The 12,487-nt window shown below is 40.2% G+C and overlaps 1 protein-coding gene across 2 annotated transcripts in view; it reads left to right on the top strand.

The window, feature by feature from the left end:
- Positions 1-12,487, top strand: part of LOC143835366 (putative oxidoreductase ZK1290.5) — a 73,635-nt gene that overhangs the window by 19,253 nt on the left and 41,895 nt on the right. For both annotated transcript variants that reach the window (XM_077332859.1, XM_077332860.1), the window contains exon 2: positions 9,017-9,265. In XM_077332859.1, the coding sequence (XP_077188974.1) occupies positions 9,017-9,265 (249 nt within the window). The remainder of the gene's footprint in view (positions 1-9,016; positions 9,266-12,487) is intronic.

The following is a 12,487-nucleotide window of genomic DNA, read 5'->3' as shown; positions in this document are numbered from 1 at the left end:
TCTTTTTAACATGTTCCCTTAGGTGTGCCAACTGAAAATTTCAAAAGTCAAGAATACATTGGAAATGGGAGCCAGCTTGGTGTAGTGGTTAAGAGTGATGGCCTCTAATCTGGAGAACATACAGCCAGCTGGGAGCTAGTCAGAGTCCTATTAAAGCTGTTCTCACAGAGCTGTTTCTCTCAGAGCTCTCTCAGCCCCACTTACCTCACAGGGTGTCTGTTTGAGGAGTGTTCTATCATTCTACAATACTGTTTGTTGTTATCATTGTATTATTATTATTATTATTATTATTATTATTATTATTATTATTATTATTATTATTATTATTATTATTATAAACTGAGTTATCTGTATCATTCCTGTTTTATGTAAATCACTCTGAGCCACCGGGGGGGGGGCGGTATATAAATATAATAAAAATAATCTTTAAACCGCTCCTGCGGAGCGGTCTAAATAAAATGCTAAGGTCTAAAGGGGAGGAGAAAGGGCGGGCCCTGTCCAGGATAAAAACTCGGAGGGTCCCCCACCCACTCCAAGTGTCAATTCAGGGCCAAGCAACCAACGGGGAGCCGCGCCTGGGCTGCTCAGGGACTCGCCGTAGCAAACAAAGAGCCTTCGCTGCTGGTGAGCACCCAAGGGGTGAACTGGGGGTGGGGATGGCTTCCACACGCCAGGCCTTCTCCTTTTGCTGCGCTGAAGCCAGCAACCACGGGGGGGAATGGCTTCAGTGCGGCGAAAGAAGCAGGCCCGGCGCTGAAGCCAGCGGCCACACACACACACACAGCCACCGCGCTCTTCCCCTGCCTAACCCCCCTCGCCCCCACAATCTACCACTGCTCTTCCGGCGCTTCCCCGCACACAAACACACACACATAGCCACCGCGCTCTTCCCCTGCTCACCTCCCCTCGCCCCCGCAATTCCCCACCGCTTCCCCGGCGCTTCCCCGCACACAAGCTAAAGGGGAGGAGTTTTTATCCTGTCCAGGATAGAAACTCGGAGGGCCCAATCAGGAGCCGTGAAGCGGCTCCTGATTGGGCCCCCCGAGTGTCAATCCAGGGCCAAGCGGACAAAGGGAACTCTTTTATGTAATATTGTTGCTTTGGCAACGATGGATTTCTTAAACAAAACCCTGGAAATAAAAGGGCCTGTCTGCTATTTACTCACACAATTCCTATGATGAAGTCCAAATGTCGAGTAAACCCATGGGCTGTTAGTGCTGCTGTACATCAGACAAACTGGCCTTCTTATACCTTTACACCGTTTGCACTTTATGGCCAGGTCCTGCAAAGACTTTCCTCAGTTAACTGCTACAAACATACATTCTCATTGTTTTACTCAAGGTTAATGAATCCCGGATAACTAGCCACGGGCTTCCTTAGCACACATCCTGTTTTCATGGAAGCAAAGAAACTTAGGAGACCATAGATAAGTTTGCTCATAATTAGGCTATGATTCCAAATTGCATTGTAGGAAATTCAGGATAGAAAGTAATTTCAGGAAGACTAAATATATGACAAATGATGTAACATGAATTTCTGAAAACCTTTACCAGCCTCTTGCAGATGTATCCCATTTAGATGAAATGACTATGTAATCAGCTGTTTAAAAAGATACAATAGTCTATGATTTTATTTATCATCTCCATATGAGTAGTTCAACATTTGAAATGTTTTATAGTAATGTTTGAGTTTTGTGTTTGAAGGGGTTGCATGAAATTGATTTGGTTCCTGTCCAACATCATACACAGCAGAAAAATATCACCCTGATTGTGGAGTAAAAGACCTTTTGCAAATTACCATAGTTAACTTATAATACTCTTATTTTAAAAAAGAGGAGTCCCAATTTTGTTCCACCACATGCATGCGAGTTCGCAAGGATTGGTGTAAATCTGAAACAGACCTTTACCCAGCACATTACTTTAAAGCTATTAGTTCAGGCTCAGTATACACTAGTGACTTGCAAGCTTAATATGGCCTGCAGAAAGATGCCAGCTGACCCTTGGAATAGTGCTGGGGGTAGAGAGGGAGGCTTTGGCTTCTTTTTGCTGCTACTGCTTCAAATTACCGTCCAGTGATATCGGTGTGACTTTCCAGCTGGTCCCCACTTTCTGGTATTTGAATTGGTAGGCTTGGAAGTATGGGGAAGGGGAAATAAGTATTTGATTGTTCAGTAACGGCACAAAGCATTGTCTTTTGTTTCCATGTTTAGAGGAGGCATTAGGAATGCTTGCATGGTACTTAAGCCATCACACACAATTTTCACCTGTAACCATTTTGGATCCAATTTCCTTGGATGCTTGAAAGCCTTCCTGCAGGTTCTCAAAAAGCTAGCATAAAATTGCCTGGTTCTTTAATGCTCCACTGTTGTCCTGGAAAAGAATACTCTCCTAGAGGTTGTCATGAAAGGTTTGGTTAGGTTTATTTTGTGGGCAAGAAATTAGAATTTGGCTATACAAGCACTAGCCGGTCAGTTGCTAATCAATTCACTTCTATATTACAGATTTCCGTACAATGAAATGATTGATTTATGTTTATATACGCATAAAATGTATATGTCATCCCATTCTTAATTCCTGTTGCTGAAGGACTGGCTCATGTGCTGATTAAAAGATCCACAGAATGAAATCAACTACGGCTGAAGTAGAGGGTTCTGCAATTTGCGGGGAGGGGGGAATAGATATAGATCCAAGAACAAGGCCTACCCCTCTACTATTGTATGCTGATGGCACAGTGTTATTATCCAGAACAAGAATTGGTCTTAAGCGTTATCTTAATAAATTTACTGAGTACTGTCGAGAAAACAATTTAAAAATTAACTTTGAAAAGACCAAAATAATGTTTTTTTCAAAAAGGCACTATAAATATTCATGGATAATTGGCGGAAATAACATTGAACAGGTTTATCATTTTAAATACCTTGGAATCACTTTAAATTTCAATAACAAATGGCTCATGCACAAGAAGAAAGTTAGGAGTTCCATGAAAGGCCCGTTGGCTTTATTAACAAAATTTTACTCTCAAAAGGGCAATCACGACCTCTATGCAGCGCTGAAAATATATAAGGCCAAAATGGTTCCACAGCTGCTTTATGGGATACCTGGCCCCCTCCCTCAGGAAGGGAAGCCCCTCCCTTTCCCCCCACCCCAGGGCAGTTACATGTCTCCTGGGGACAGTCAGGGGCAATCTGCTGACAATGGCAGCAGAGAGCCCCTCACCCGAACTGGCCACACCCACTCTCTGCCCACTAAGGCCTTAGCTGTTTATGTAAACAGCTGTTTACAGATGTTTGGAGTAGCTAGCTGTTTGCTTTGAGCATCCCCAGCAACAAGCAAATGATTCAGGTTACTTTGCAGAAAAATAGTTTATAAAAAGTTCTGTGTGTCTAAATTTCCTTACTGGAAGCTGTTACGTCTGAAAAGGGTCTTGAGCCGAATTACAGGACCTCTGAATGAACTCCATTCATTCTGTGCTTGGAAATGGCTATTCAGTCACAAACAGACAAAATAATTACAACCTAATTTCCTTGGCGCCAAAACCAGCTTATTAAAAGACAATAGATATGAAAAAGTGTAGTAGCTCTTCTGTGGTAGTTATGTAATCTAAGATTCCTTTAATATCTCCATGGGGTAATTATATAAGCACATTCATTTTCTCATGTGTCTGTAGTATGTTGATTCTGGATTCTTCTGGTTTTCTTCACAGTATTAATATGGGATTTATTGTAGTACACTATTGTAAAAACATATGTTTTAGTATGGAACACATATTTCAATTTCCCAGTTTCCATATTATAGTCATAATTAACCTGTGCCGTTAATACTATTAAGGCACTTAGTTAGATTACACAGAATGTAATAAAATATAACCAAAGCTCAAATCCAAGAATTGTAGCCTGTGTAATTCTCAGAGTGGCATCTGTCAGCAGATACATAAGCCCTTGAGCAAGGGCTCTGACAGTGATGTCAACACTGCCAAAGCATACACAACTATTTAGAGTTTTGCTAGCAGGAGACTATTCAATTCTACCACTACTGACTGAGTTTCATAATTAAGTTTACCTTATTTATTTGCAGGAGTAAAAGCCACAACAGAAATGTAGGTGTCAATAGATAGATGCTATATAAAACAAAAGAAGGATGGCATGCATTATATATTTAGAACACAAAACAGTAGGGCAATAAAAATCAGTAGGTCCAAATGCTATTGTAGGAAAGAATTGTAGGGTTAAATGTAGATATTTATGCATAGTACTTGACAGGAATAGGAAACTTTCTAATATTCCTGGAAAGAGGGATGTTGAGGTATTAGTGGGCAGTGTATAATTATGGGAGTCTTCTGTAGAAAGGAAATTAGATGGGAAGATAAATGCTTCAGAGAGTAGTAGGCCTCAATTATTTCTGGGTATGCTGGATGATAAATACATTGTTGCTCTACAAACATGGGAAAATATTATGTCTGATTTACTGCTGCTTATGCAGATAAGGCTACTTAAAATAGAGTTTGATAAATAATCTTGGTTGAGTTGTCTGTGTTGACTGTTGACTAGAACTGCAACTGAAGCATTCGATCTCAGGTAGCAGCTCTTGAATAGCTGAAAAGCATAGTTGATAGAAATTTAGACATTTAATCATTGAGTGCAGAAGACACTTAGAGTTTCTTTCAACTGGCACCATATACATTATTATCAGTGAATACTGAGCAAGGCACTTAACTAGGTAAAGCTCCACATTTAACTGAATGAATAATGCACAGGATACTCTGAAAAATAGAGCATAGGCAATATGGCAAGTGCACAATTATCAAGGAAGTTAAGTCCAAATTATGCATACAGTCATGCGTGTAGTTGCTCTCTGATAATATCTCATTGGCTTCTGATACTATCTAGTTGGAACAACTAGATTTGCCAAATCAATGTAAAGAGCGGCTTTATATAATCTCCTTACAAATGAGATAATGCTACCAAGATGGTTGCAAAACAAACAAACAAAAGGAATATTGTGGCACTAAACATTTATTGTGACATCAACTTTTGTGGACAAGATTCTAGTTCATCAGATATACAAAGGGTGCCTGTAGCTCTGGACACAGAGACAGAATTATTATTTATTATTATTATTATAGTTGAATTTATTTCCCACCGCTCTCGGCCAGGCTGGATCAGGGTGGGTTATAGATTAAAACTGTCAAAATTACAGTAAAACAGAGTAAAAGACCCAATGACCCTTACAACAGAACAAGGAATAAAAGCACAAAACGGTGACAGGCACATAACCAATCAAAATTTGACAATTGGGGCAAAAGGATATGAAATGTAATTTCAGGTACCATTTCTGATGCAGCAAGCCATTTCATTTTTCAGTAATAGCATAACATGGCTACCATTCTGGAATAGGTATTACAGTTACAGAAATAAATATTTTTTAAAAATGAACAGGCACAGTATACATAGTAAAAACTGGACTGAGAAAAACATGAGCAGGAAGAAAATCATTACTGGCATTATACAAACATAAGAGCTGTTCTGGGATTAATTTGTCAGGCTAGCACTAAAATGAACTAGTTTTACACCCCCACTCAGCCATAAAACCCACTGGGTGTCCTTGGGCTAGCTACTCTAAATGGATTTCTTATGTCTTGTGCACTGACTTTCCATCTTTGGGTACAGTCCTAAGAATGGAAAGAAGATTAAAGATGTGCTCAGTGCTGTGACACCTTTTCTGAGTTTTAACGAGGGGACAGTTCTGAGGGGCTGGTGTTCTGGCAATTATGTGGGGAAGCATAATGCTTCCCATCTCATCAGAACAGGCAATAGGCGACAGTAGCTCATTAGTTCCATCCATGAATACCAGGGCTGTTGGCCCACCATCTGAGATGGTTTTAGGACATCAATTAATATTAGGACTTTGGAAGAAGGAGTTTGTGAGGCGTGAGGATTAACAAGTGCTATAACTATTTTCAGGGGAGTACAGACTCCCCAGTTACTGACAGTCCTGTTACTACAACTTGAGTATCAAGGAACTGAAAGATATGGAGAAAGTGTATGACATCTAATCTGATACTCTCTTTTGAGAAGATTCCAGTGGTTAGCCGTGTTGGTCTCAAGGTAGCTATTGAGTCCAATAGACCTTTAAGACCAACAAAGATTTATTCAAGGTGTGAGCTTTCGTGTGCAGGCACACTTCCTCAGACAAAATGGAACAAGGATCATGAGAGTACAGATTAGTAAACAGTGTCACAGTATCCAAATTATGCCATATTACTATGCAATATGATAATTCTTTGCTAAAACAGCTAATCAGTCCTTTTGAGTTCAGTTGTAGCTCACAAAAACATTGGAGGAATAAAATTGTCCATGTTAGAAATTAATGGCAGACAATTTTCCAGTTGTGAAAAGAAATAATTAAAAGAGACCAGTTGCTTGCCCTATCCATCTCCACCCAAGCGTGGAAGCATCCTTGCAAGTGACAAACTGCTGGCAAGTTATCTTGTCCTGAGACCAGAGTTAGATTTGAAATTACATTACATATTACTAACATCACATTACAGTCACATTGTCCCAAATAAAATTAAATAAGAAGAGGGGATTGTAAGGAATGTGGATATTAAGTTGAATGATATTAACATGCATAGTGAATAAAAAGCCTATGTTGAGCCCAGGGTATGCCATTGTTTTGAGTGTTGTAATAACTTGCATTTCTGCACTCTCCCTTTCTAGTCTGTTCTTGAAGTTCCTTTGCAATAAAACAGCTGTTTTGAGGTCCCTTATTGAATATCCTGGAAAGCTGAAATGTTCCCCTACAGGTTTTGAATCCTGTGATTTTTGATGTCCAACTTATGTCCATTAATTCTTTGGCAGAGGGTTTGACCTGTTTGCCCTTTCTGGAGAACAAAGGGGTACTGTTTGCATTTAATGGCATATGCAATGTTATAAGATGAGCAAGTGAATAAGCCTTTGATGGTGTAGGTGATGCTGTTAGGTCCAGTGATGGTGTTATTGGAATGTATGTGGCAGCAAAGTTGGCATCTGGGTTTGTTGCAAGGTCTAGCACCAGTGTCCATGTTCAAATTAGATATTGCTTTGTTATGGGTGACGAGTTGTTTGAGATTGGGGGGTTGTCTGCACACGAAAAGGTTCCCCCCTAGTACTTGGGAAAGAGAACTGTCATTATCCAGTCGAGATTGTAAGTCACTGAAGATGGCATAATATGGCATAATTTGGATACTATGACATAGTTTACTGATTTGCCACTAATTTACCTTTTCTATATATCTGTACTCTCATGATCCTTGTTCCGTTTTGTCTGAGGAAGAGTGCTTGCACAAGAAAGCTGACACCTTGAATAAATCTTTGTTGGTCTCAGAGGTGCTATTGGACTCAATTTTTGTTGTTCTTATTTGAGAAGGCTGTGTACTTCTTTACACAAAGGAAGCTAAGTGTATTGAAGTCCTTATGGGTTTTAACAAAACATTTTACTTGGAGACCATATGTAAAATATTAAACTGCACATGTTGCCAGCTCAGTAAGATATGAGACAAAAGGAATAATATGCAAGATTTTACAAGAAGGTAGACTTTTCTAGTCTAGCTAGAAATAATCAGCATTTTTTCCCTTTCCAGTACTTGGTGCCCTTAGGAGGGGAATTAGGAACATTGGTGAAATGTCAGTGTGACACCAAGCTATGAAGCATTGTTAATATGGAGCTAGACCAGGAAACAACACAGAAGACACTGGACAATTTCAGGAAATGGGATAATTGATTCTAATTGCAGTAGTGTACCTTTGGGCTTCCTAAGATGAAGTCAACTGAAATGAGCATTGATTTTACTATGCATTACATTATGTGTACATAATTGTGTATATATTATTGTGAGAACAGGTTATGTAAACTGTGAACACTGTTCCACCTGCAGAAAAGTTAGCATGATTGCAACTGCTGAGAATTATAAGAACAATCACATCTATGGCTGGTGGCTCACAGTATGATCATCACATGGATGATTCTCTTTTCCTCATGGTCAGTTGCTCAGGAATATTTGGAACTGCACACCTGCAAATCCCAAGGACAGGGTAGAACTGTAGCTTAATGGGAGAGCATCTGCTTTGAATGCAGAAGGTCCCAGGTCCAATCTTGGCATATTGGTTAAAAGGTTTGAGTAGTATATGAAAGACCCCTGCCTGTAAATCTGTAGGGTTGTTGCCAGAATAGACAACACTTCCCTTGATAGACCACAAGTCTGGCAGCTTCAAGTGACTTCAGCATATACCAGGGGTAGTCAAACTGCGGCCCTCCAGATGTCCATGGACTACAATTCCCAGGAGCAGTCTGTTTTGATTAAAGATACTCTATGCTACTCTATGAGTCAAGGTTGACTCAGCCTTCCATCCTTCCGAGGTCGGTAAAATGAGTACCCAGCTTGCTGGGGGGTAAACGGTAACGACTGGGGAAGGCACTGGCAAACCACCCCGTATTGAGTCTGCCATGAAAACGCTAGAGGGCGTCACCCCAAGGGTCAGACATGACTCGGTGCTTGCACAGGGGATACCTTTACCTTTACCTTTATGCTACAAATGTAAGCTTAGCTTTTTTTGTCCCTGAAGAAATCTTAGTACGGTGGTTCTGTTAGGAGGTGCTGGTGTCATTTTAACACATAAAGCTGCCTAAGACTGAATCAGACTGTTGGTCTACTCATGTCAGTATTGTGTGCTCTGACTGTCAGCAACTCTTCAAGGTCTCAGTGATCTGATCTTTTTAACTGGAGATTCCAGAGATGGAACTTGAAATGCTCTGCATACAAAGTGGTTGCCCTGCTTGAGGGCCATGGCCCCTCCTCCAAACTGTAATTTTCAGGGTTATGAGTTAAACACATGCATGCCTAGATATGCCCTCCAACAAACAGAATTGAGGATTGCATCCATACAAAACAGTAATGTTCAGTTTAATTTGTTTCATTTTAGAATGTGTGCATTAAAATCATACTAACAACTAATGATAATTTTGCCTTTTGTATTTTTAAGGAACATCACATCATGGAGGCTACTCTCATGATGCTGTGGTATATGCACTACAAAGATGTGGTATCCGTCATATTGACACAGCAAAGAGATACGGTTGTGAATCGCTCCTGCACAAGGCTATCAAAGAGAGCGGCATCAAGCGAGAGGATCTCTGGCTAACTACCAAGCTCTGGCATATGGACTATGGCTATGAGAAAACAAAACAAGCCTGCTTAGAATCCTGCAAGAGACTTGGTGTCGCATACTTAGGTATGGCCTTCTTCTGATATTCTTCTGCAAAAACGCAGAAGCAGCTGTTGGCTGATTACACATGGAGGTGTTTCTTCATTTAATTTCCTCTTGTCATGTGCTTTTTGGTTGTTCCCAAATAATGTCACCCTCAATTCCTTCACAAATAATTAGTAACCAAAAACTCTAGGGTTTTTTAAACCTGCAAAAAAAAATCTTACTGGGTATGGTGATGTTCGGACAACTTTTTTCATATATACAGAGACCCTGCTATGTTGAAGGCAGCACTCCTGAGAACCACCATGTTGGTTGTAGGGCTCCCAGCAACCGGCAGGGCCTTGATCTGCACATAAGCAGAGACTATAGAATCTGAATGGTTAGCATCAACTGAGCACTTGAGAGCAAAATGCTGAGGAGAAATCCAGTCAATTCAGGAGTATGGGTACAGATTAAAGTATCCCAGCCTTCTGATAGTAGACTGACTTCCTCCTCAGCATGCAGCTCTAAAGTCTTTCTGTGCTCACTAATCAGATTCCTTGGAGTAGCCTGTCACTGATTCTGTGAAGAATTAACCCTTCCTTTACTTGTTTGCACAGCACTTCTAAGCATTGATTGATTGATTGATTGATTGATTGATTCAAATGGGTAGCCATTTTGGTCTAAAGATGCAGAACAAATTTAGAGTCCAGTGGTACCTTTAAGACCAACGAAGTTTTATTCAAGATATATGAGCTTCTGTTTACATGCACACTTCCTCAGATACAATGACATTCAAGCTCATACCTTGAATAAAACTTTGTTGGTATTAAGGGTGCTGATGGACTCTAAATTTGTTCGAATTAATTGATTGATTGACTGCTGCTCTTGGTCTAGCTGGCTTGTGGTGGTTTACAACAGTAAGCATAAAATACAATAAAATCCCCATAATCCCATAACATTCCCACAAACCCATAGTCCCACCCCCTATCAGACTCTATGGACCCTTTGACCCAATGCCTCAGGGAGGGTGTTCGGGGGAGGGACCCAGCAGATCTTCATGCAGTTTTAGAAGTTCAGTCCATCACAATAACCCTCAAGGACTTGGGGAGTACCCCACTTTCTCCTTTCTCACCTCATGGGAAACCCCATATCCTCTTCCCTTTCTCTGCCTCATTGTCTTCTCCTCAGCCAATCACCAACCTATCTTTTATCTAAAACCCATCTTAATCTGTACTTATTATTTAATTCATTCATGCCCTGCCTTTTTCCACGGTTAGGACTGAAACAGCATTCTCCTCTCCTCGTTTGTATCCTCACAACATGAGGATAAAAACACATTTGTGAGAATAAAACCTCTCTTTATTTTCATTCTGCTTCTTGCCCTATGCCTGGTGCTGAATGTCGATGAAAGAAATCTTATTTCAATTCCAGGAAATAATTTTGTTTGCTTTTGGTAGTACCTTTTGAACGCCACAATTCATTTGGGGAACTTAATCACTTCGAAGAGGACTCTTCTTTGTGTTTGCTGCTCTAAAAGTCTGTGCCTCAATAGATATTCTCCCCTTTTGTTGGCAGAAGTGCTCTCAGAGCAGCAACCAAAGAGAACTCTTTGCAAGCATGTGTCTTGATATCTGCCCTGTTTGAAGGCAGTCTGTGCAAATTTACAGCAGCACAGCTCCAGTGATTATTCTTGACTTGAGCATTAGTATGCCAATAAAAGCACTGTACTGTGCGTGTGACTTGAGCATGTGACAGGGTGCTGAAACAGGCCCCAAATTCCTGCACATTCCCCCCTTTATGCACAAAAGGTGTGGATCTGATATGAACTTGGGATTCTGGCAGCAATGTTACCAAAGCCTCTTTGTCCTAGATAACAAAATAAGATTAAAAAAATCCTGAGGTGACAGAATGGACTGTACTGCTTTGGTCAGCAAACAACAGATATCTTAAAAAAACCCCAAAACCTGCTCTCCTGTGTGGGACATTGCCCCACCAATACAGAATGCATCAGAGAAACAGATTCCAGCCTTGCCTATGTCTTGCAAAGAGTTTATAATAACCCTCATGAACACTAAAACGTGACCCCCATGTCTCTCTAAGGACGCCCCATCTAAAGAAGAAGAGTTGGTTTTTATACCCCACTTTTCACTTCCCAAAGGAGTCTCAGAGCAGCTTACAATCACCTTCCCTTCCTCTCCCCACAGCAGATACCCTGTGAGGTAGGTGGGGCTGAGAGAATTGTGAAAGAACTGCTCTGCAAGAACAGGTCTAACTGTGAGTAGGCCAAGCTGGCTGCATTTAGAGAAATGGGGAGGGGAGGGGCCCCAGGTGGGCAGATACACAGCTATTCTTCCCAACCATATTCTGCACGATTGCACAACTTTTGGGGTTTCTCAAAGCCTAAAAAATGTTTTGGTGGTTTCTCAATGGAAAAAAGGTAGAGAAAGGCTGGCATAGATCCTTAGATCATGTTTGAGTTGCCCTGTAAGCAGGTAAATATATTTTTGGGTTTAGAAGCAAAAATGTTAAGAACTGAAAATTATGCAGTAATTCGGATTAATCAGAATCAGCAGCATTCACCTCCCTCCCTGTCAGGTTTTACTTTTTGTCAAATTACAAATATCAAGTCTTTTGAACTGTAAAATCCTAAAGACATCTTCTATTTCTCTGTTAACCAACAAGCACAATCCACTAAAAAGCAGCTCCCTTCTAAAATTAATATTCACTGTAGCAGATAGTCTCTGCAAATCTTGCAAAGGAATTACACAGCAATTATTTCCAAATCCCAGCCCCCAAACTGTTGAATTATCTTTGTAATATATAGCTGTGTTGATCTACACAGAATTTCTCATTTCCTGATTTTGAGTTAAAGTATTTCAAAAAGTGTGTAGGCAAATGATCATCCTGCAGAAATAATCGTCAAGTTTGTATCACAATCACACAAAATTACAGAGCAATAAGAAATGTAGTCAGTTGTGGGATAGTATTTTAATAAACACATTCCATGTCTTGCATTTCTTTTTGGTATACAATGATTCTCAATCCCCCTCCTTTGATTTCTACTGTGGTATTTCTATTATATTAAATCAATATAAAATGACAGAAATATTCTTTTGATTTGGCTTTGAGGGTAACATTTCTTGGGGTTTAGGCTCTTCACTGAAATTAACATTTTTTCCCTGATATAATTTAGGGATTGCAGAATGTATAAATTCCCACATCTATGTAAAATCAGTATTACCTTTTTGAAAAACAAAGAGCTTT

The sequence above is a fragment of the Paroedura picta genome, chromosome 4 (genome assembly GCF_049243985.1).
Source record: "Paroedura picta isolate Pp20150507F chromosome 4, Ppicta_v3.0, whole genome shotgun sequence".
NCBI classification, from domain to species: domain Eukaryota; kingdom Metazoa; phylum Chordata; class Lepidosauria; order Squamata; family Gekkonidae; genus Paroedura; species Paroedura picta.
Note: the sequence above shows the minus strand (reverse complement) of the source record. Positions and strands in the feature narration are given on the sequence as shown.